The sequence below is a fragment of the Pipistrellus hanaki genome, assembly GCF_964339955.1.
Source record: "Pipistrellus hanaki genome assembly, chromosome: 1".
Taxonomy (NCBI): domain Eukaryota; kingdom Metazoa; phylum Chordata; class Mammalia; order Chiroptera; family Vespertilionidae; genus Pipistrellus; species Pipistrellus hanaki.
In genome coordinates this window covers 203698343-203721997 of record NC_140503.1, presented here as the reverse complement: position 1 = coordinate 203721997, position 23655 = coordinate 203698343, and the positions used below count along the sequence as shown (strand labels likewise).

At 47.0% G+C, this 23655-nt stretch overlaps 1 protein-coding gene across 1 annotated transcript in view; it reads right to left on the bottom strand.

Annotated features, from left to right (window-relative positions):
• Positions 1-22312, bottom strand: part of TAPT1 (transmembrane anterior posterior transformation 1) — a 56673-nt gene extending 34361 nt beyond the window's left edge. Inside the window, exons 1-2 of the mRNA XM_084872103.1 lie at positions 22079-22312; positions 10556-10686 (exon numbers count right to left, since the gene is read on the bottom strand). Coding sequence (XP_084728229.1) covers positions 10556-10686; positions 22079-22271 — 324 coding nt within the window. The 5' untranslated portion in view covers positions 22272-22312. The remainder of the gene's footprint in view (positions 1-10555; positions 10687-22078) is intronic.
• Positions 22313-23655: the final 1343 nt, after the last annotated feature.

Here is a 23655-nt window from a genome sequence, read left to right as displayed (position 1 = left end):
CATCCTTCCTTGAAGGTCAGAAAGCCTGTGCTGGTGTGGCCCGAGCCTGGCACCCAGCGAGGTGCTGAACCAGCATCTCTGAATGACATGGGCCCAGGGCTTGGAAGGGGCTGTGCAAAGGATGTCTCCTGTGCTTATGGCCCTCCGGGCAAGGCATGAGTGTTCTCTCCTCACTCCTCCCAACGCTCTGGGTGGTTATTGTCGCCCCTACCTAACACGAGGAAGCCACAGCTCTGGAGGCAAAACGCCTCCCAAGCTCGCTCGCATCCACTGTTTTACCGGGCACAGGCCTTGCTGTCATTGTCTGTGTGCTAACTCATCCTTTCCAGTTTGCCTGCCGTCATCAAAATAGGCATTTAATGAATCAAACTTACAAAAAGGCATGACATTGCCACACATGTCTACTCACTGCTAGCTTTGAAAAGGTGTTAAGAATTAAAAGCTCTGAGTATATATTACCATTGGGAACAGTACTGTACTTTCATATCTTTGGTTCAATTGTGTGGCATCTTGATAAAATAGGCAATCACTATTCAATTTTATTTCAAACAACCGTAAAGTACTCAAGCAGTGTTAAGTAATATCTACGGAAAATTTCCCTGAAATATACGAAGTGTGACAAGAAAGTAATAAAACAGTGTCATATGCCACTCTGTTTCCCTTTTGAAAACACAAAAATCTCTTGTTCTCCTTTAAGTGCCACTTGAAGTTTCAAAATAAATGCAAGCTGTGGCCAAACTCAAAGCAGCACAATGCTTGTGGAATATGTTTTCTATATCATAAGGAAAACCTGTTCTATTGACTGACAGCCAGGCCTTGTCCCTCTCTGGTCCCGCCTCCCCACTTCCTCCTCCTCTGGCGCTGCCACCACCCCCACCTCACCCAGTAAACGTGATCTCTCACTTGACAGTTATCTCACTTTTATGGGGAGGCCATAAAATGAATATGTCCTCTGTTTAGACTGACCATTATATAAATAACAGACGGCAGAAAACGACAATATGGCAAGGAACTAAAGCATACGGAAAATGCCTCAACAAGAAATCCCACGCTGGGGTTTTGGGCTTTTTCCACTTTCCTGGGGACGGAAGACTCATTCTTTGGTTTGTTCCTCCTGTTTTCTCTGTAGCAAACAGAGTGCAGCTCTGATGTGGCAGAGACCGACATATGTTCACTGTTTTAAGAAGAGCAAACAGTCTTACTAAGCAGCTCAACACCCAAAGAGGACTTAATTACTGACCACAACTCAGTCATTAATTAATACACTTTACACTACAAGTCACTACACACACACCCCTATACACACACTCCAACACCCAAAAGAAAACTTTCGCTGAAATAATACTTTCACTCCATGAAATACAGATGAGTATTTTCTACTTCCTTTTTAAAAAACAAGGGTCTCATTAAACTCATGGCCCACCTAAGGGAGGAGCTTTGCAGAAGCACCTGCACTGGCAACACTGCAAAGATCTTTGTACAAAAATGCATGAAAAACAGGGATTTACACATTGCAGCCATTCAATTTAAAATTCGTTCTCAGAGTAAAGTTTTATAAGAATTTACATGAAAAAAATAATTATTTCAAAATAACCGTCTGCTTAATTAATAAGGCACTTTCTTTTTTGTTTGCTTTTTTTTTTTTTTTTTGGTCAATCCTCACCTGAGTATACTTTTCCATTGTTTTTTTTGAGAGAGGGGAAGACAGAGAGAAACATTGATCTGAGAGAAACACATTGCTTGTCTAAGCCTGCATGAGCCCAACCAAGGCCCAGGCCAGGGAGGAGCCTGCAAACAAGGTACGTGCCTTTGACCAGAATCAAACCTGAGACCCTTTGGTCTGCAGGCTGATGCTCTATTAACTGAGCCAAACCGGCTGCACATGTGTCAAACACAAGGCCCGCGGGCCAAATCCAGCCCGCCAGGCCTTGCAATGTGGCCCGCACCGCGCTGTCATCACTGCACTCTGCTGTCAGTTTATGACATTGTCAGTTTATGACTGTTCAGTAAACCATTCGGCCCGCGATTTAGGCTGGATTTTAGATTTTGGCCCCTTCTCTGATTGAGTTTGACACCCCTAGGCTAGAGCAATAAGGCAGTTCTTGAGAGTCTTTTTTGGAATAAAAATAGTGAAATGAAGGGCAGAAATGTTCACTGGCCTTTCTGTGCCCCAGGACACATTGTCTGGAAGGACCTCAGACGTCTCTGCAGGTATGGGCAACATAGTACAAGGCACTGTGTGTGGGCTGTGTGCATGGCCTCACCTCCACTCTCAGACTCTAGAGCCTCCCCAAGTTCATGAACAGAAGAGGCAGGGCCCGACTTCAGTGGGTCTGCGGAAGGCTTGGCTTTGAAAACTGAAGCACTTTCCTAGTAATGACACCTGTCACTCCTCCAGCCTGAACCTTGCCACTGGATTTGACACCTTATATATATATTTTTTAAAAAAATCAATGTTAAGAAAAGCACAAAATGCCAATAATTCCATAACCCTGGAAGTCAACAGAAAGCCCAGTTCTAGTGAAAATTTCCATAACCAGCTCTTACCACACTCACTTTGAACGTCCTACTCGTGCTTTTCATCATTTGAACAGGACTAACCTCCAAAGAAATAAGTGAAAGGGCTAGCCTCTCTCTGTGGGGAATGGAGCAAGGCTTACCTTTCACAACATCTATGCTTACCTTTTGGACAAAAATGCCTTCCATGTCCTTCGAAGTTTCAAAATAAATAAAGTGTTATATCTAAAATTAAGATGGCACAACGATTCTGAAATGGGCCTCTTGGAATCTGACAAACCACCTCCTGGCAATTCTGAATACCATCTTGCCACTATGACCCCAACTGCCACCGGCTAGTGGAGGACACGGTGGTAAGAAGGAGTGAAGCGGAAGGGACATTTCCCAGCCTCCCCCTGCCTCCCTTTCGGTAAAGCTCCGTGAGAGCAGAGCTGTGTCTCGCTCAGTTTTACGTTGGGAGGATGAAAGGCCGTGAGGACCGACACCTTCCCCAGGGAATGCAAAGCTAGGGAGCTGGACACAGACCAGTGGGTGGTGCCTGATGAATGATGTGCCCTAGCAGCACTGGCCAAGACAGGAGGTCTGTGCGGGGTGCGGGGTGAGTGGAGGGTGGCACGGGCATTGTGCACACAGGGAAGGGGGAATGGAGTCAGCAAAGATCTCCCACAGAGGAGAAAAGATGGGCACTGGGTTTTGCCAGGTCAGTCAGGAGGAACAGAATTCCCAGCAAAGGGAAGCGTGTGCACAGGTGCGATGTGAGTGGGTGGCTGTGTGGCCAGAAGGCGATCATTATACAAGACGGACAGAGATCGCCTTCAGTTAATTACTAAGGAGCAGCTCTTGGTTCTATTATATGTTCCGGAAGTTCTCAACAAGCCCCCAGGCGGGGATCCACAATGAGAAGAATGTGAAGGAGAATGAGTTATCAATAAGAAAGTTTACAAGTGACTGACTTTGAAAGCAATGATGGCAGATTCAAGGCTGTCCCTATAATAAAACAGTTTTATTCACCGGATTTAAAAAATCCATGTCCCCAGGAAGTTTATACTGTAGGCGATGATGAACAAAGGGATTATCTCAAGCCAGGTACTTTATGATAGGCAAGGTCACATAAACATACGTAACCATGGAAAACAAAGTAATGTTGGTAAAAGGCTTGACAATAATTACAACTTATATCTGACATATTTAACACAAGAATCAATTTAAGATGTTAATATGTGGAAAGACTATTATGGGACCAAAACATTCTTTCCCTCCCACCTTCTAAGTTCTTCTGGCTGATTCAAATTGGCAGAGGCAGATTAACAGGAGAAAAATGTACGTTTATCACGAATGCACTCTCTGGAGTGGGGGAGGGGGGGTAGTTCGCAGGATATGAGATCTGAAACGGACTGGGCAGTTCAGGTTTAGAGGCCACTATGGACAAAGGAGAAAGGGAGGCCGGAGCCTGAGGTTTCAAAGGAAACAGGCATTTTATAGGTAGCAGAGGAAGAGCAGAACACATGTGCCAGGCAAATTCCTGCTAAGTAAGGCAGAAACAATGGGGTGGGGGGATGTGCCTGGAGCCTTCCTACCAGCTGCTAAGGTGAAGGTGTTAAGATTTCCTTCCTGGACCAGCCCCTTTCATCTGACTCTCTTAGGCAGGAAAGGGGCAAGGCCACAGGTCCTTTCTGAGTCTCCTGTTTCTGAATAACCAGCTTAAAACTAATATCCCAAAAGGGACAGCTTTGGGGTGGTAAAATTCTGGTCCCCTTCACTATGCACACGGAGAGGTCCTGAGATTTTCTTGCTTCTCTTAATTCCAATCCGTGTTTGATACGGTTATTTGGTAAGCACTTGACCCACATTAATTTATTTAATCCCCCCAACAACCCTGGAGGCCAGGACGGTTACTTGGTATGTGGCTGGGACAGGCAAGGCAGTGAGCTCTGCTGAGGGGCTGGAGGGGCAGGAGGCTGGCTGTGCTCTCGGGACCCCATGGCCCATGTGAGTTTCACTAAGGATGAGAGGTCTTCACTGTAGCCGCCATCACAGGCACCAGTCTCCTCTTCAGGGAACAGTCAGCAAGGGGCATGACGGCAGACTGAGTGTGAGCAGGGACAACAATTAAGGACAATAAAACAGTCTGAGGGACAGCTCACAATGGCCCAATACAGCAAAGGGAGAGAGAGGAAAAGAGATCGAATACTGTTTTCAAAGCTGAACTGGCAGAAGTAAGTTACTGATTCAAAAATAGAAACAGCACCACAGCGCCAAGTTCACACACTGTCCTTTAAACATCAGTGAATGGGGTAGAAGTCACGGCTGACTTGCCCTAGAACTGATGAGTCCTATGTGCCCCGGAGATAGCAGGGCTTACACCAGGTCGAGCCACTCCCCCATTACCTCTCTGCCCGCCTTTGGAGGGGGCTTCTGTGCTGAGGCCACTGGCCCAGAGCCCTATGGTTGAGAAAGGTAGGAGGGCCGCAGAAGGAATATGGAGCGGCTGTCACCACCTCTACCAGCAGGAGGCGCCAAGCCTCCGAGGGAAAGGGAGGGCTACCAGACCAGGCGGTTAAGAGGGTGAGTGGTGCGGGTCCCCACCCTTTCCTGCTTCTTGGCAGCTGGGCGGCAGGACATCCAAGTCAGGGTGTGTAACAAAAGAGGGCCGGCGCACCGTGAGAAGAACTTAGAGGGAGGAGCCCCCAAACGTGTTTTCATGAAATTAGAAACCGAGCAGGATGCCAGGGGCCTCTGCCACCACTGGGGTCTGAGTAAGCCCTTTATTAGTTTCACAATGAAATCCAAGGGCTGCTCACTGAACCGGGTGAGACTGGCTGTGACTGCGCTTTCTTACACACACCTCACAGTGAGAAACAAAAAGGCTTCATATGGCATTGTCCTTAAATTCATCACTTTGAAAGGAACCTTTAAAATTATCTTTCCTAAATGGTATCTTCTCTGACCCTCAAACAAGCAGAATGAAGTTCCTCCACTCTTATGTAACACCCCATTTTCCCCGTTTCTCATATGCAATCATCGGCCCTTCTGAGACGGTTTAGTCCAACCTTCTAATTTTAGATCAAGTCAAAGCCAAAGGCGGTTCCAGGCTCCACTGGATCTCTTGGCTCTGCCCTGCAGACCTGAGATGAGAAGCTAAGGGTATTGAATCTTGACCGCAAATACTCTCCTGTGTGACAGTAACCTTTCTCTCTTTCAATAATAATATTAGCCTATGCCTAAGCACAACAATATTCTATACCTACAGCAATATCTGTATCTTCAACATGACAAACTTAAAGTTAATAATAAAAATTCACTAGATTCTTAAGACAGCTAAGACTAATGAGCTGAATTCAATTTTTAAAAATGTATTAAATAACTATAATATACAAAGCATAGTAGCAATAAGGGATTGCCAAAGAGCACAGGGTTACAATGTAAAAAAAATTCAAAAATATATTTTCATTTTAGTTTTAACTTTCATGATAGGAAAGGTTACATAAACACATGTAACCACAGAAAATAAATAATTTTGAGAAAAGGCTTCGTACTAATCACAACCTACACCTGACATATAATTAACATGAGGAATAAATTTCTTAAAGGTAAATCAATTGATGGATTTTCATTTGAAGAAGGATATGCACATGGTGAGATTTTGAGATCTTCTTTTACTTCTAATTCATGTTGAACACTGGAACACAAATTTTCAGAAGCATAGCTCTGAGGGGCGGCTAATCTGATTACCACCCTCAATCTGTTCTCCTTTTGTTGGCAAAGCCCAGCTCTTACTGTCCTTGGCTCCCATGCAGCTGGGGACGAGTGTAGAACTCAGCTTGGCCAGTAAGGTACAAGCAGAAGGAAGTATGCCGAGCACTTCTGGGAACACTTTTAATTCTTTCTAAAAGGAACAGTCCATCTCTTCTTTCTGATTATGAGGCAAATGTAATGCCTGCAGCTGCAAGGAGCAAGAGGACCAAAAGCCAATTTGCCACCAATGGTAAAATAGAGGGACCAAAAAGATGTGGTCCATGCTGGCTTCATTCATCTACTGGAGCAACTGAGACCTCCTTCCTTGAGACTTGCTAAAAAGAATCTTATTGGTTTAAGCCACTGTTGGCATCCTGTTACATACACAGCTAACTGTTAGTGTTCTGTTATAGTCACAGCTCAAAGTAAGCCTAAGGAATCTATTCTAACCATCCTCTCAAAGCCAGACTAAACTCTAGCTTAACCAGCCTGTCCCTCCAGTGTGCCTGTCCTTTCCTGTGTGTACCTCACAGCTTCCCACATCTGGGACTTCCTAGCATACCCATCCCAGTGCCCCCCCCACCCCCACCCCTTTTACTCCCCACACACACTCATAGGCCCTACAATGCATGAACAAAATCTACCTCTTTTTTTTTTTTTTTTTTTTATCCCCTTGCCATTACCTTCACAAGTCCTTCCTCACTGTGAAAGTACCTGGGACATAGTAAATATAATATATTCAAAACAAAGGGAAAATAAACAAATAAACGAATAAGTGATCTATTGTTTCTCTACATTAGCATTTATATATATGAGGCAATTTAGAAAATACTGTGATTTATTTTTTTATTATTATTATTTTTTTTTACCATTTGTGCAATTTCAGATTCACACAGATGACAAAACTAGCCCCTGGACAAAAATCTGGTACTTTTTTACATTAGTAAACAGGTTCAGTAAGAGATACTGAATTGATCTTTCTCTTCTCTTGAAAGTACAAACGTTAGTTACGTGTTTTATAGTACAATGCATGCAACTCTTGTGGGAGCAAAGCGCTCTGTAATCAAGTGTCTCTCTCCCAAAGGCTAGTAAAAATGTCATAACATTTACTGAAAACAAGAACAAAAATGAGTAAGGTGTTATATATTAGAAGAGACCATGCCACCACAAAGGAAACCAATAAACATAATTTAGATTAACACGAATGCCTAGATATTCTCCCAACTCTCATAAAGAAAGCCCGAGGTAAAACACTACTCCTAGGAAATAAGGGCCACAGGGCTATCATTTTATGCTGTTAGGAAGATATTAAAGCCTGGAATCAAACTGAAATCTACCTTCCCTCTAGGTTTCTCTTAGTCTTGGACATGAAGGAGAATGCCCTTCACTGAAATGTATGACTTCCTTTGAAGCATTTTAAGCAATAAAGCTTCTATCAATAGTATTGTTCTAAGAGACTAAATCAAATTGTCCAAATAGGCCTAACACTAACACCCTCCTGCATGGGAAGCAGGGTTAGAAAATTATGACACCTGTGCATGAACAGTGTTAATTCAACTTTCCCGACATTATACATTTTACATACATACCAACGAAACAATAAAACACCCTTAGCATAGGTGCTCTAATACTGCTATTCTATTCTTAAAAAAAAAAAAAAATCCTAATTGGTTGCAATTTACCATACATATGGGTTACCCATTAGTGGTCCTGTCACGGATTACAGCTTGAAAAACTCCGATTTATACTTTAGTCTTTCTTTTTTTTTTTTTTTTAATATATTTTATTGATTTTTCACAGAGAAGAGAGAGGGATAGAGAGTTAGAAACATCAATGAGAGAATCATCGATCAGCTGCCTCTTGCACGCCCCCCCATCGGGGATGTGCCCGCAACCAAGGTACATGCCCTTGCCCGGAATCGAACCCGGGACCTTTCAGTCCGCAGGCCGACGCTCTATCCACTGAGCCAAACCGGTCCCAGCTATACTTTAGTCTTATCAAGACCTTTAGGCATTTCCCCCAGAAGATAACTTAAGACTCACAATAACAAACATGAAATGCTTCTAAGTTTCTACGAGAAATCGACTCAAAAACTGCTTATTTCAATGTTACCAATAAAGAAGAGAGAATGATGTGTACTGAACTGCCTCTGATGATAGAATTATAAAGGGATGCTGTCACTGCTCATTATTTGTGTCACCAGAGGGGTAAGTCAGGGTCAGACAGACAGACACCTCCCCGCTTTGAAGCAGTTCCTTGGTGCGTCCCTGGCCTGCCAGTGGCTGCAGGCAAACCCCTGTGTTCTCCCCAGAGAAGCACGGAGTCCAAACCTGCTCCACCAGGTGGAAGAGAGCACTTCCCTGCGGAAAGCAGGTGGGTCAGCGTTGTCCTGACAAGAACATGGCCCCACCAAACCTTCCCGCCAGTGGCCTCTGCAGTATGTCCTCACATTTCCACCTCACGGCTTAATACTAGAGGAAAACAGTGAGCTTTAAAAAACAAGTTTTTTAAAGTGTTCTAAGAAAGATACAAGAATTAATCCTTTTTTTTCTGCAAGCAGAAGAAACATTACCCTCCACCACTAAGAAAATCTTACATAAACTCCAATATTCAGAACAAAGGCGAAGCTGCAAGAGGAGGCTGCTGCAAAGAGCGCCCGCAACCCATCCACCTCCCTTTTCATCCTCCAGGCCAGTGGTCGGCAAAAGGGGCCCTTGAGCCACATGTGGCTCTTTGGCTCCGTGAGTGTGGCTCTTCCACAAAATACCACATGCGGGCGCACATGTACAGTGCGACTGAAACTTCGTGGCTCATGCGCAGAAGTCAGTTTTCGGCCTGGGAGAGTCTATTTTGATGAAGTGGCGTTAGAACACTCTAGGGGCTAAGAGCCGCATGTGGCTTGTGAGCCGCGGTTTGCCAACCACTGCTCCAGGCCCTCGGCTCCCCTGGGGACCCTAGAACTCCCTAGAACAAATAAACCAAGCACATCCACTGATCCTGACGTAGGGCTACTCAGAGACGCACTGCCACGTGTCCTCTCTCCCAGAATCTTTGCTGGCTCCCCAGCTCTCCAATCTCCCCCATCAGGGAACTTCCTAAAACTTCAGCATGTGACATGCCACCAAGAACCTATGTGAAGCAACATTTCTCAAGTTGTCACTCTACGCCTGATTCATCATTCTACCCAACTGATGATCATAAAAAATAAAATAAAATAAAATAAAATAAAATAAAATAAAATAAAATAAAATAAAGGAACATCAGCCAAACCAGCTGATCCTCGTTTCCCACTATCTACCACACCTCTTGCCATTATAATATGTGATAAAGCAAACCAACAACACTTTTCTGACAGCCACTGGAAAACAGAAAATATGGTTCTAAGGAAGTGACTGAAATATTCTAAGTTATGCCTAATATGCAGTGTCCCCTCCAGAGTTTGACCAACCTCGAGTTTAATCACGCGCCATGGTGTATGCTGACCACCAGGGGGCAGTGCGGAATAAAGAAAGTCCCTGGTCTGCAGCTGGGAAAGGGAGGCCTTGGCCAATAGCTGGCAGCCACTAGGGACCCTACCTGTGCACGAATTTCGTGCACTTGGCCTCTAGAGTTACTATGAAACTATGAAAATATAGCTAAAGCGGAATTATTTCTTCTTTCTTTCTAGCAAGAAATATGGAAGTGCTCAGAGTCACCAACTCTTAACAATGCAGAGGAGAGTGGCTTCCTGCCACATCTGACTGGTCTAGACAGACTGAGACACAATCGAGGATACATGGTGTGTGTAGACGCAAAGCTGTCATAACTACGTCAACCTATGATGTGATATTCTCTGTGATGAAGGCAAAGTGAATCATCTTTTTTTTTGAAGAGACTATAATTTATGTTTTTAAATATGAAGGCTGTTTGGGTAACTAAAACCTTAAAAAAGGTTGACATTAATTTATTATGCTGAATGGAATAAAGAACTGCTTCTAATAAAATAAAACTGAAGAGAACTAAAGGAATAAGTGGAGATTAATTCCTTGGAAAAGGTTATTTGGATGGGACACATGGAAATAGGATAAGTTTACTAAGAAACGAAGTTAAAAATCATTTATCTCACTCTAAAAATACACGCTTTAAAGCCTCTTTCTTTATCTTACTCCCCCAATACATTTAATTATTTCCAAATATTTAAAAACTCAACTCAAACTGTTCACTATTTCTTTTCCTTTTCTTTTTTCTTTCTTTTCTTTTATATGATTAGCACATTGACATAACTTGCAAAATGATGTCTAGTAATAGAAAAAAAAAAAGGTACCTTTTCCAATTCTCTTGGTATTCGCATACAAGTGTACACTCTTTCTCTTCTTTCTGTGTACTTGGCCTCATTATGTTCAAGGAAGTACCCTCTTGTTAGTTCAGCACTGAGGAACCTCAACAATGAAAGCTCTATAGGAAAAGAAAATGACACAAAACAAAAGAACAGTATTTATCAAGGAACTTACATGCTAGCTGGGGCCATAGCTAATACATATATAAAACAATGATGAGAGAATAAAACAAAGTCATCTATAATTCTGTGCCCAAAACTAAACTATATATAAATCATTAGCAAAGACTATTCAGAAGATTGCTGCTGTGTGGTATAAACTGAAAATCCCACAGAAATAGAGAAGAGACAATTACTATGAGCTAGAATAGTCTGAACAGTGTTTTGTAAGAGCCCAGTCTTGTGTTTTATAGGTTACATAGAACTATGAAGGCAGGTAAGAGTACAGAGTCAGTGTGTGTCTGTGTATATATATATACACACACACACACACACACACACAGTAAATATGACATGGAGATATACATATATGGACATACGTGTGTGTATATACACACACACACAGAGTAAATATCACATGGAGATATACATATATGGACATATGTGTATACACACACACACACACACACACACACACATATATGGATGGGTATATATGTTTGTGTTTTTAAAGGGAGTCAAGTCATCGAACAGGCACTGCTTCAGTCCAAGAACTACCCTGGGTGAACTATATGGGCACTGGTGTAACTTCAGCTTCAGAGATCCTGCCCATCAATGGCTAGGTGAAGGCTTACACAGGATGCTCTCCGTGGTGCAGGGGAGGAGGAAGCTTCCCCTAGCCCCAGGTTCTATCCGCTGCTCTAATGATCTAATAAACAGGAGGCAGATTAGTAAGAAAAAGTGACCAAATTCAAGTACATACGCAAGTATGGGAACCCCGTATACATGAGAAGTTCAGAGACGGAAAGGGAAAATAAGTATACACGACATTCTGAGCTAGGGTTCAGGTTAGGCACCTTGGGGCTTCAGAAGGTAGCTGCCCGAGTTCAGTAATTATGTGTTTGCCCTGCCATGTAGATAGGTAGAGTTACTTCTGGTGGTAACTCTTAGCCTGGGTCAGGCCCCTCACTTAAATTCTTCTAGATAGTTGAGTGGGGGTGGGGGTGGGGGTTGGGGTGGGGTTGTGGGAAGCAGAAGTTTCTATGGAGCCCACAGGATCTTGGTTGCCTTTAGCTCAGAATAATCCACTGAGGCACATCTTGGGCTGGCTTGTTCCGAAGCCCTACAACAGTAAGTCACACCAAGCAGAACTTCAACCAGATCTGAAAGACCTCCCTTTCCTTGGCTCTTTAGTTTGCCACCTGTTTCCTCCGTCCCTCCACAGTTAACGCTGCCCGAGTCTTCTCGCCTCCGATGGGGAGAGTCAGGCCAGGCGAGGCTGGGATTTTCCCCTTGGCTACAACTGACCGACTAGAGACAAGAAGCCAACCTGGTAACGCCTGAGCTCAGCTATTTCCATGCCATCACACTCCTCCCGGCCCGTTGCCTCCAGGACCTCTCAGCGCCCAACTCCATGGGCACTTGCCCACGCCTACTCCTGGGGAGGCCCAACTCTCTGCCGGATCTCAGGATACCAAGGTTTCAAACTGCCCTCTCTGCTCTGAGCTGGCCTTCTGGTCCTCTCACCAAATGCAGGAGTGGTGTCCCCTCCCGAAAATTACAACTAGAGAAGGTGATTCCTGTCTGCTTTTCTCCTTAGGGAGTTGCACCTATGTGAGTGCTGAGGTCTGCATGCATGTATAGTCACAAAGCCCCTAGGAAGACTCAGTGGCAGACCTACTATGTCAACGGGCCTAAGACGGCTTACTTCCGCCAGCACAGGAACTGATCGCTAGTTCTTTAGGCATCAAGTCAGGTGGCTTGCATGCTTAGATGTTATTATTCCCCCCCCCCCCCAAGTATTATACACACACTTCCTTTAAATACTGGGTTCATAATCTGTCTGAAGAGCTGGTGAGACCATGAAAGGTGGCTCCAGCCCAGCGCGGATCCGCAGAGGCCCCGAGCATCAGGATCTCAGAATGCACACAGTGGAAGCCATGCACAACCAGATGGCCCTTTAAAAGGCCTTGTTGGCCAGGTCCATGTGGAGTAAAGTTACTTTTGGTAAGGAACTTTCTAATCTGTTGTAGGCTGGCTAAAACCAGAACAAGAACTGCTGCCTGAAGGGGTGAATAAGAAAGGCTTCTGAGCTATGAACAAGAATAGCCCGAACTGGTGAGAGAGCAAAAATTACACCCACACTCCATTCAGTCAGATTTCCATGAGAAAGAAAGACTGTTCTGATCGGTTTGTATCGATAAGTACTGGGTGTTTCATGTAAAAACCGAGAAGCAACGGGACACAGAGAAGAGAAGAGATGGCACCTGCACATGCTCTCCTGGGTGCCAGTGAGCTGAGTCCCAGCACGGGAACCCACGCAGCCCCTGCCCTGGGTTCCCACTCCTCCCTGTGGCAGACTTTTCTGTCCTGAGCTCTCTGGAGGTTCCTCCTCCCCATCATCACCCTTAAGAGTTTGCTGGTTGGTGCTCCATTCACTACACCCAGCAGGAGACCCAGTGACACTCTGGCCATCTGTAAGGCTGGTTTTCTCTGATGCGTCCTCAGTTACCTTCTCTTTTCCTTTTCTTTTCCCTACTCTCCTGGGGCAGTCTGAGGTTAAATCCTAAAGTCGCCAGTTCTTTAGCTCTGACTCCTGAGCCTGGACCCACGTTTCCAATCGGTCCTGGGCACCTCCCCCTGGAAGTCCCACAGAGCCCTTCACCCTGCGAAACGGAGCCCAGGACCTTCCCACTGCTCCCGCCTGCAGCCCGCCCTTAGCTGATGGCACCAGCGGGCTCTACGCTAGAAGCTGATGGTGCCTCAGCTCTCTCCTCTCACCAACGCCTGCTGATCTTGCTCTGAAACACTGAACTTTTCCTCCTTTCCACACTCCAGCTCCGCTGGTCCCCCTCCTCTCTCTCTCCGGGTTACCACCAGACCTTCTTAACACGTGTCCATCTCCCATCTTCCCCCTTCAGCCCTGGCGTGGCCTGGCAGCGCGTCAGCGGGCTCACACACAGGGACAGCCTTGGGCGGCTGGCTCTCTGGCTCCTCATTACTCTAGGTAAGGTCCCACCTCAACGAGGACACCAGATCCCTTACGATGTGGCCCCTGGCTCTGTCTCAGCCGGGCCCTGCACCTGTGCCCTGAGTCTCTGGGTCACAAATCTCCAGTTACACTACTTTTCAGTTCTTGAAAACATGTCCGTTGGCTCCCAGTTTGTTGGCCTGAGATTCCCTCCCAACTTTCTACAGGTGATCAGGCACAGCCTCACCTGCTCTGTGAGGACACTCCCGAGTCGCCAGGAGAACCACCCTCCCCCGCTCGGTGCCCCCTGCATCACCCGTGCCTGTGCTTCCGGCGCCCGATTACACTCATTTCCTGTCTGGTTTTCTCCCCACTTCTGCATCCTCGGGGCAGAGCACACAATAGGTGCCCAACAAAGGCTCTGCTAAAATAACACAGATCAGAGAAGAGGAAGGCAAACCACAGAGAGGTGTGGCAGAGAACAGAAACAAAATTGGAAATCAGAAATGGCAAAAGCAGAGACACCAGATCCTCAAGAAGAGAGCTAGTGACCATAACCAAGACAGGTGTTCTGAGAAGGGGTGGAGGGTGAGGTGGAGGGTAGGGGGTGGGGGGCAGGGAAAGCGTGGAAAGCTCCTGGCGCCTCTCTGGACACAGCAGCCATTGAAGGTGAGGAGCTTCTCCTCTGTGACCAAGTGACTGTCAAGGTGACCTGAACCCCCATCCCTAAAGGGCAGAGGCCATGTGAGTGCCCTGGGGTGCGGAGACCAGACTGCATTATCCACGGTAGGTGTAGGGAGGGACACTGGGAAGTCCCTGGACGTCAGCCACATTAAGGAGATATAGAAACGGGTTATCACACAATATTCAGTCTAAAAAAGCAAACTGCATTCAAAGACGGAGATAACTATACCCTTGTTTACTCAGAAATTCTCCTCCACGTGACATTTCCCTGATAATGGCAGCTGCCTGAGCCTGTACATAAGCGTGTTGTTATGATTCACAAGAAAAACCACGGCCAAAGCCACAGGAAGGGTCCCGGCACCAGCTCTGGTGCACACTCTTCTGGGACCCTCCCCAAGCCTCGGAGCTCCACTCACAGAGCGGACCCGAGGCTGAGAGCCGGTACACCTGCGCCTCCTGCCTCCGCACAGGGGCTGACGGGCCGAGAGGGGGTTTACTTGAAAGCATGTGAGAATCACAGAGCATGACACAACGTCTTGAACGACTTTACTATTAATATCACAAGATCTGTACATTAACCAATTCTAGCTGGTGGTTACCTAATGTTTACCGATGCTACTTGTGCAATCCTGTTTCCATGAATAAAAGGTAATCTGACAAATAAGCATATTTCACAACTGTATGGCCTACGTAACTACTTTTCTGTACAGCAGTTTTACAATATAAACCTATGAAAGTGTTTTAACTATATTATAAATGAATAAGAAAACTGTTGTGTCGGGATTCCACCTTTAGAAATGCAAGAATTTTAGTTATAAACACCAATTTACAGTTCACAATGGGAAAATTTTAAAGTAAGCCCTTAAAAATCAAATGATAAAAATATGTTTTGAGTGCATAGCTCTTACAATTATGAGACAGGCTTTATTGTGATGTCCATGTTGTAGATGCAGAAACCAAGGCACAGACGGGTTAAGGAAGCCTCCAGCACCACACAGGAGTAAGTGGTGGAGCCAGAGTTCAATACCAGTCCATCCTTAAAGCGGTATTTTGACTATCATTGACTTAGTGCTTTCTGGAGAACTGGGATGTCCTCCCTGTTCTGTGCTCCTGTATCCGTGCGTGGGTTTGCTTCTAAGTCACACTTTGCTGGCTCCTTTGCAGCCCAGAGCTTTCTGAAAGCAGGGAGCACGTGTCTGAATCTTCCCAATGTCCAGAACCCAGGCGGTTCTGAATCCAAGGGTAGCGTTTGTGTCCAATTCACACCATACTAATGGGCTGGGAATTGTTTTACAAAATACATTTAAAGCAATAGAACCACGTTTCACAGGGCAAATTATTCCAAAAGCTTTATCTTGCTTCCTTTTCCCACCCTCCTGGAGCACTGGGCCTGTTGAAGGATTAGGATCCTCCCTCTATGGCAAGAGACAGTTTGTGAAGATCGTGCACATACTACTTCATAAAATCCTCACAGCGCTGAGAGCTGAAGAGGCAGATAATGGTCTCACATTTTGTAAACCAAGAAACTGAGGCTCACAGAAACTGGTCCAAAGTCACTGAAAAGTTAAGGGACAAGCTGGGGACAGATCGTAGGTCTCTGAGTTGCAAGCCCCGCGCGCTCTCTCCTCAGTGCGTAATAATCATCCGTCATCTGACAATCTTAGGAGAGAAGCCGACCTGGTACTGCTCAGGCTCCACCACCATTGGAAGGAGCCCGTGTCTCACGCGGAGGAAGGGAGTGTGAGCCCCGCCTGCCTTTCTCGGGTCCACCCCACCCAGCCCTGGCCCTGGCCCTATGGTACAGGATGCGACTTACTCTTCCGTTTAAAGCGTAGCTGTCACAGAATTTCTGTTTATTTTTGTGTTTCATTTTTAAACATTGTCTGTTAGCATTCTACAGATGCCAGGACTCACTTGCCCTGTGCTGCCTGACTAGTTACGTAGGAAGGCTATAGTTCTTCTACCTATGGGTACTGCTCTTCGAGAATCCTCCTAGCTGGTGTACCTTTGTCCATGCTGTGACGGCATTTCACCTCTTCTGAGCAAAAGGGTCACTCTCATCTGTTGTACTCAACATCTACCTTTAAGAGCAAAGTCTTTTCCAAAGTAAAATAATAAATGTTTCTATTCTGAACACTAACGGGACTTTTTAGATGTCAACCAACTTTTGTTTATTTATCTAATTCTCACCATGAAGAAATACCATTCAGTAAGTCTCTTCCAAATAGAAGTATTTTACTATTTAATTGTAGAATATAAATAAGTGCTTCTATGTTAGAAGAAATAAGTTCTGTCAATTATGAATATTTAATGTAAGGAAGGTAATACCAATCATAAATCCACTTCAATTTGTCCAGAGTGTTCTTAATCAATATTCCTCTCCTACCACAGAAATGCTCTATGATCCCGTATCTTAACTTGAGAAAAAGTATAGAAAAAATTGCTTCTTCCTCCTCTCTAAAAGAAGTATTATTTTTAATTATCTACTGAGATAGCTGTTTTAGAAATAAGCCAGGATAGAAAAGTATTAATTAAAAGTAATGAGTAATCACAAATGTATTTATATGTTCAGTAGTATGTCTAAATATATCTTTCTTAAAATAGCACTGACCATTAAAAATTTGTAAAGTAATACTGGTTAACTATTAGGAAAATATTATGAAACATACAACTTTCCATAGAATTAAATAGTGTAAAACTTAAATAAACTTTACTAAGATTACACTAAAATATTAAGTGTAAGTTTATTACACAATATAGAGGCACACTCCTGTATAAGGCAAACCAACCAGGAATCAACACAACAGGAATTCTGCCTTCAGAAGTCAAATGCTGTAAAGATACCATTTGAGTTTTAAGACCCTCTAACTGTTTATATTGAGGGGAGAAAGAGGGAGAATATTCCTAAGTTTGTAATATCATTATTCTGACATTCAATGCTATGTAGTCTTTCCGAAGACCTCTTTTATGCAAGCACTCCCCAAACTGGGCCACAAATGAGCTGCGAGGCCTCAGTTAAACATTTAAAAAAGCCAAGATATTGACCTGGTCAAAGACCAAAATGAGAAACTTCTCACTGCTTGTTTAGTTTACATGTACCAGTTAGGGAAAGCAAGAGAGAGTTTTAAAGCAGAGCCATAGTTTGTGAGAAGAGAAGTTAATTTTACCTTCCCTGTATCAGGGTTGTGGTTACTCCAAGTAACTTCCCAGCCAGTTTTACAGTGACTCATTTTCCTTTGTAAATGAGAAACCAAGCATTGATTCTAGAGCATCATTTCAGAATCATAGCTTTTAATCATCCATTAGGGTATACTATGGAAGATATTTTATGGAGGATGAGGACTGGTTAAATGAAGTTATATTTTAATAAAAATGTTATTTATAAGAAGAACTTGAGTTTTTAATTACACACAATATAAGACATAGGAAAGATGAACTGTAAAAATCTCTGTCCCACTGGAAATCTTTTATGGGAGTTGCTAAAAAAGATCAATTAGTTTTCTGGGTTTTAGTCTTTTTTCCTGCCTAGAGATCTATATTGAGTAAAGGCAGAGAAGAGAAGCAAAACAGATGGTAGCCAGTTTACGCAGAAGTGGAGTCGCCATCTAAAAAGAAGGGAAAGAATGGCCCACAGCACTGTTACAGTCAGAAACAAGACTGCCTACACCCTGCCTGGGGCTCTTGTTTTATAAGCAATCCCCATCCCTACACAAACGCCAGCACCTGCCTCACACAGGTATTGCTCCGTCCTCACCAGCAGGTGTTACACTTATTTCACACCACATCTACTGTTAAGTCTCCATGGTCACTGCCGCCAACTGAGACACTTCAGATACTGTTTAGCCGTGGAGTTAGGAAACACGGCCAAATGCATTAGGCAAGCCTAGAGCCTACAAGGCAATTCAACAACAGAGCTGAGCCAAGAACAGATTGCCTAATTCCGAGTCCAAGGTTGACTTGCTAGACCTAGATTCCTAAGTGCAAATATGGCTATGCAAAACTCTCCCATTTAGAACTTTTACAGATGAGTCAAGTGGGGAACAAGCACAAAAACGTGGTAAGATGTACTTACTGTCTGGTCTTATGTCAACAAGGACAACAGTCAAGTTCTGGACAATCTCACACTCTATTCCTAACAGTTTTCTGTACAACTACCTTAACAGCCTACTTGTTACAACTACGCTGGTGAGAGAGCCTGCCCTCTTGTTTTAACATTCGTGCTAAGGAGGTCTTGTCCCTCTCAAGTAGGAAAAGGATTATTAGTCATATTTTCACTTGTATATTACTTCCTCTTTTTGTCATTCAATTAGGCAGTTAAGTAAATGTTTTTCAACGAAGGACAATTGCAGTTGGCATTCTTTTTAAGAGAGGAAAAAAAGAAGGCAGATGAGATGAATCTGCAGTTCCTGATGACCACTCTACCCGGAGTCCAAGACCGGTGACCACATAAGGCCACGTGCGATACCCAATGGTCATTCTGAGAGCGTGGAAACAGGAATGAGGAGTGGGATATCAACGTCTAAGTGTGTTAGGTATAAGTGTCAGTCCAATGCTAGGCAACACATAAGCTGAAAAGGAAGTTCAGAGAACCACGTGATTAAGAGAGCTTGAAAAGACAAACAAAAACAAAGCATAGGCTTAATGTAGATATATGTGTAGGTATATACAGCCGTGTATAGGCACTAATATTCATATTTATCTTCTATACATATACACTAATAAGGACAGGTATTTTAAAAAATGAGTATCAAACACCATGTTTTGCATTATTTCCCTCCTAATCTGTATAGTCATTTATGGAATCCTAGGCTCTTAGCACAGGCCAGCAAACATCTTCATTTCGAAGAGCCCTCATTCCTTGGGAGAAAGGCTAAAGGGGACTTTGCAACTCACTGATGGTCAGGTCCCCAAGACACCAAAGGAAAGACAAAAGCTGCTCTAATTTGGGGAGAGGGCGCTAGGGAATCAGAGACAGCACCGAACATAAATAAATAAGCAGCTGAAAATAAATAAGCAGTTTGGCTCAGTGGATAGATTCTGGGTTCGAGTCCGATTAAAGGCATGTAACTTAGTGGTGGGCACATCCCCAGTAGGGGGTGTGCAGGAGGCAGCTGATTGATGTTTCTCTCTCATCAATGTCTCTCTCTCTCTCTCTCTCTCTCTCTCTCTCTCCCTTCCTCTCTGTAAAAAATCAATAATATATATATATATATATATATATATATATATATATATATATTTTTTTTTTTTTTTTTTTTTTTTAATAAATAAATAAGAAACACCTTCGGTGCAAGCCCCTCGGCAGGGAAGACTGCTGATTCTGGGAGAAATGCTTCTCACTCAAAGGCTGTGAGTGGCCCAGGCCAGCCCCTGGGGCAGTTTTCTAATTCTGGCCAGCAGACAAGGAAAGATTACCAGCAGCAGCAGCAGCAGCAGCAGCGGAAGGGAGCAATGCTGGAGGGCCAGGGGGAAGGCAGAGGCCACTAGCAGCCTGGGCGTTTGAGGATGCTGGAAGAACTGTGATCTCCAGGGGGGATGTCTCCGACCAATGTGGCACCAGAGTCAGAAGGTGGGCACCTGCAGTGGCAAGAGCTGTGTGACGAGCCAAGCAGAAACAGGGGAGGAAGAATAGGGGGCCCACGTGGAGGCCCAGGCGGACCAGCACTGGCTGGTGACTCCACCTGAAAAATTCCCGGGGTTCTCACCCAAGTCCCGATCCCCAAGTGCTGGCACTGTCATCTCTCCCACACGTACGTCAGGGAATTGGGGAAACAAGGAAGACCTCCCTGCTCACGAAGCTGGGCCAGTTCTCTGACTTTTTGCAACTGTGAGTTAAAAGCCCAGCTTCGAACATGTTACGGACACCCTGCTCAGTAACCCGTGTTAATGAAGAATGGGTGTGCGGTGGGAAGAAGTCTATGCAAGTCCATGGGCATCCAGACCCATCCAGGAAGCGCCAGGAAGGAGGTGTTAGGGTTCCCACAAGGGCCTAACACACATGTGTCAAACACAAGGCCCGCGGGCCAAATCCAGCCCGCCAGGCCTTGCAATGTGGCCCGCACCGCACTGTCATCACTGCACTCCGCTGTCAGTTTATGACATTGTCAGTTTATGACTGTTCAGTAAACCATTCGGCCCGCGATTTAGGCTGGATTTTAGATTTTGGCCCCTTCTCTGATTGAGTTCGACACCCCTAGCCTAACATCTGGCTCATCAACATAAGGTTCCTGACAACTTCATTTTCTGTGCATACAAATAAACAATAAAAAAAGGATGTCATAATATTGGCTTTCCTGAAACTTAGATATATTCTAAAGAAATTAGAGTGACACCTGGCTAATTTATTTCTATTTGCATCAGAGTGCTTTCTTGTTGTTTCACTTATTTTATGCTTCACTGGTTGATTCTTCTACGTGCCCTGACCCAGGATCGAACCTGCATCCTTGGCATATAGGGGTGAGGCTCTAACCAACTGAGAACCCAGGCCCCAGACTACTTTTTAACAGTCAAGTCTAAGTAAACAGACAGCTGAGAGATGTAATACTTTGTCTTCCTCAGACCCTGCCAATTCAGAAAGCAGTATTGCAGGCAAATGTCTGATGACTAAACCAAACAGAGTTGAGAACTTTTAAGTGGTTAACTGAAAAAGACTGAACAGGGTGCAGTCTGTACTTAATTTTTCAACGATATGGACCTCTTTCAAAATCTAACCTATGTCTCCTGTAACTTAGCAAGTCAATCAGGATCTCGCCTGATCAGCCTGCATTTTCAATTCTCCCCCCTACAATCAATGCATAAGCCTTATGACTCCAACATTTATTTGTATGAAGTGCAGAAAATAACGGCTAATAAAGCCCTAATTGTGCACCTGAAGCTACTGGGGAGTGGAGGGGGAGATAAGGGAAGAAATTTAACGGAGTTCTGGTTTGGTTGCTATTCCAAATTCAGACTTATGTAAGAATTACTGGGTTGTGGGATGAAACATACATCTCAAAAACTTGTATTTTTTTCTTTTTTTAAGCCTACTCTGCAACAGCAACATCCATGCAAAGGCAATTTTTTTTAAAAAACACGCTTTGCAAACCAAAATAAAACCGGACAGCCGAAATTAGAAATAACAACAATATGCTTAAAAGCCGTCACTGACAGTAGGATCCGCAAGTGCACCTTTGCTTCTGCAGCCATTTTTTTTTTTTTTTTTTTTTTTTTTTTTTTTTTAAGCGGCATAAGTTTCAGTTTGGGAGAAGTTCACAGGTTACATTTCGAAGAGCGCCAACTCTGTTCTGGGCGAAAGTGCCGAACTTCACGGCCGCGGCCGCGGGCCGGGGGCGGCTGCGGAGGACCGGGCGGCGCGGGGCGCGCGAACAGGTCTCCGCGGCCCCACTTCGCCGACGCGCACCCCGGAGTCACCTTGGCGGGCGGGTCCCGGCAGCCGCCGCCGCAGCCCGGGGACCGGCCGGGAGATGCTCCCCGACCCCCGGGCTCGGACCCGGGTCCGATTGGAGGAAGTCGGGGAGGTGGCCCTGACCCGCCGGCCGGGCCGCGGCTCCCGCTCCGACACACCTGCCGGGCTCGGTGCGGCCCCGCCCGGGAGCTGTCAGTCAGCCGCCCGGGAGCCCCGGGAGCCCCGGCCCCGCGCCCCCGCCCCGGGGGCGCCCCCGCCGCGGCCTAGCGCCGCCCGCCCGCCGCCCGCTCACCTGCGCGGCCGCGCCGCCGCTCCCGCCGCCGGTCGCTCTCGTAGAAGCCCAGCGTCTCGGTGCGCTGCGGCGCCGGCGGGGGCCCGTGCCCGCCGCCCGGCTGCTCCGCCGCCGCCCCGCCGTCCCGCTCGGGGCCGTCCGCGCCCCCACGGCCGCCCGCCGCCGGCCCCGCGTCGCCGCCGACGCCCGCCATGTTCCGCGCGCACACCCGCCCCGCCGCCTCCCGCCAGGAGCCCGCCCGGCCCGCGCCCCCGCCCCCCGCCGGCCCCCGCGCCGCCTCGCCCCGCCCCTCGCCGGAGCCCGGGCCGCCGCCGCCGCCGCCGCCGCCCTCCGCCCGCCGGCCGGCGCGCTCCTGTGGCGTCAGCGGCGCTGCCGAGGCCGCCGCCGCCGCCGCCGCCGCCAGGGCGGCCGCCATCTTCTTCCGGACGTCGGCGTGGCGCGCGGGCTCCGGGGCGGCCGGGGACGGCGGGCGCCTGCGGGGCTCGGGGCCGGGGCCCGGCGGGGGCGGCCCGGGGGCGGCGGCGGCGGCGGCGGCGGGGTCGGCGGGGCAGCCCCGCGGGGGCGGCCGCTGCGCGCGCTGCCCGCCGTCGGCGAGCGGCCCGTCCGGCCGCCCCGACGCCCTTTTGCAGGCGCGGTGCCCGGGGTGCGACGGCGCCGCCCGCCCCGGCTTGGCAGCGGCCGCGCGGCCGTGGTGGCGGGGGCCGGGCTCGGCCTCCCCGGCCCCCGCCGCCGCCGGGCCGGGCCCCGGGTGCCCGCTGTTCGGGCTCCCTCTGGGCTGCATCCTCACGGCCCCATGCCCGGCGCCAAAGCACTGGGCACTGGGGCCAGATGCTCGCGGGGAGGCCGTCCAACAGGTGCGGGGGGGCGGGGGCGGGGGAGCGGGGTGCTGTGTGCTTTCACGCGCCCGGGTTGGGATGCGGCTCCCGGCTGCAAAGGCTGTCCTCCGGGCTCGGACGGGGCACTTGGCCGCGGCCGTGTCCCCGCTCCGTCACCCGCTTTGGAGAGGAGGCGGGGAAGGGGGGGTCACCGTCCTTTGCAGCTGTGCCATGTGCTGTGGCACCCAGCGCGGGGCAGGCCACCTGCCGCAGGTGCCTCCCAGTGAAGGTGGTGGGAGAGGGGCCGGGACCTTGGCCACCTGCTTCCCGCGTGGTTGGTTGCTGCGCCCTCCAAGGAGGGGGCCTTGGTGGGTCAATTTCCCGCATGCCAACTCCAGAACTCACCTGTGTCCCTGTTACCCTTTAAAAAAAAAACTTTAAAAAACAATATAAATTCTATTGTTTTTTTTACAGAGGGGAAAGGAGAGGGATAGAGTTAGAAACACTGGTCAGCTGCCTCCTGCACACCTCCTACTGGGGATGTGCCCGCAACCAACATACATGCCCTTGACCAGAATCGAACCTGGGACCTCTCAGTACGCAGGTCCACGCTCTATCCACTGAGCCAAACTGGTTTCAGCTCTGTTACCCACCCCCCGCCCCCCTTAAAAAAAAAAATCTTTATTGTCCAGATTATTACAGGTGTTCCTCTCCCCCCCTTCCCCCCCATAGCTCCCCTCCTCTGTTACCCTTTTGATTAGG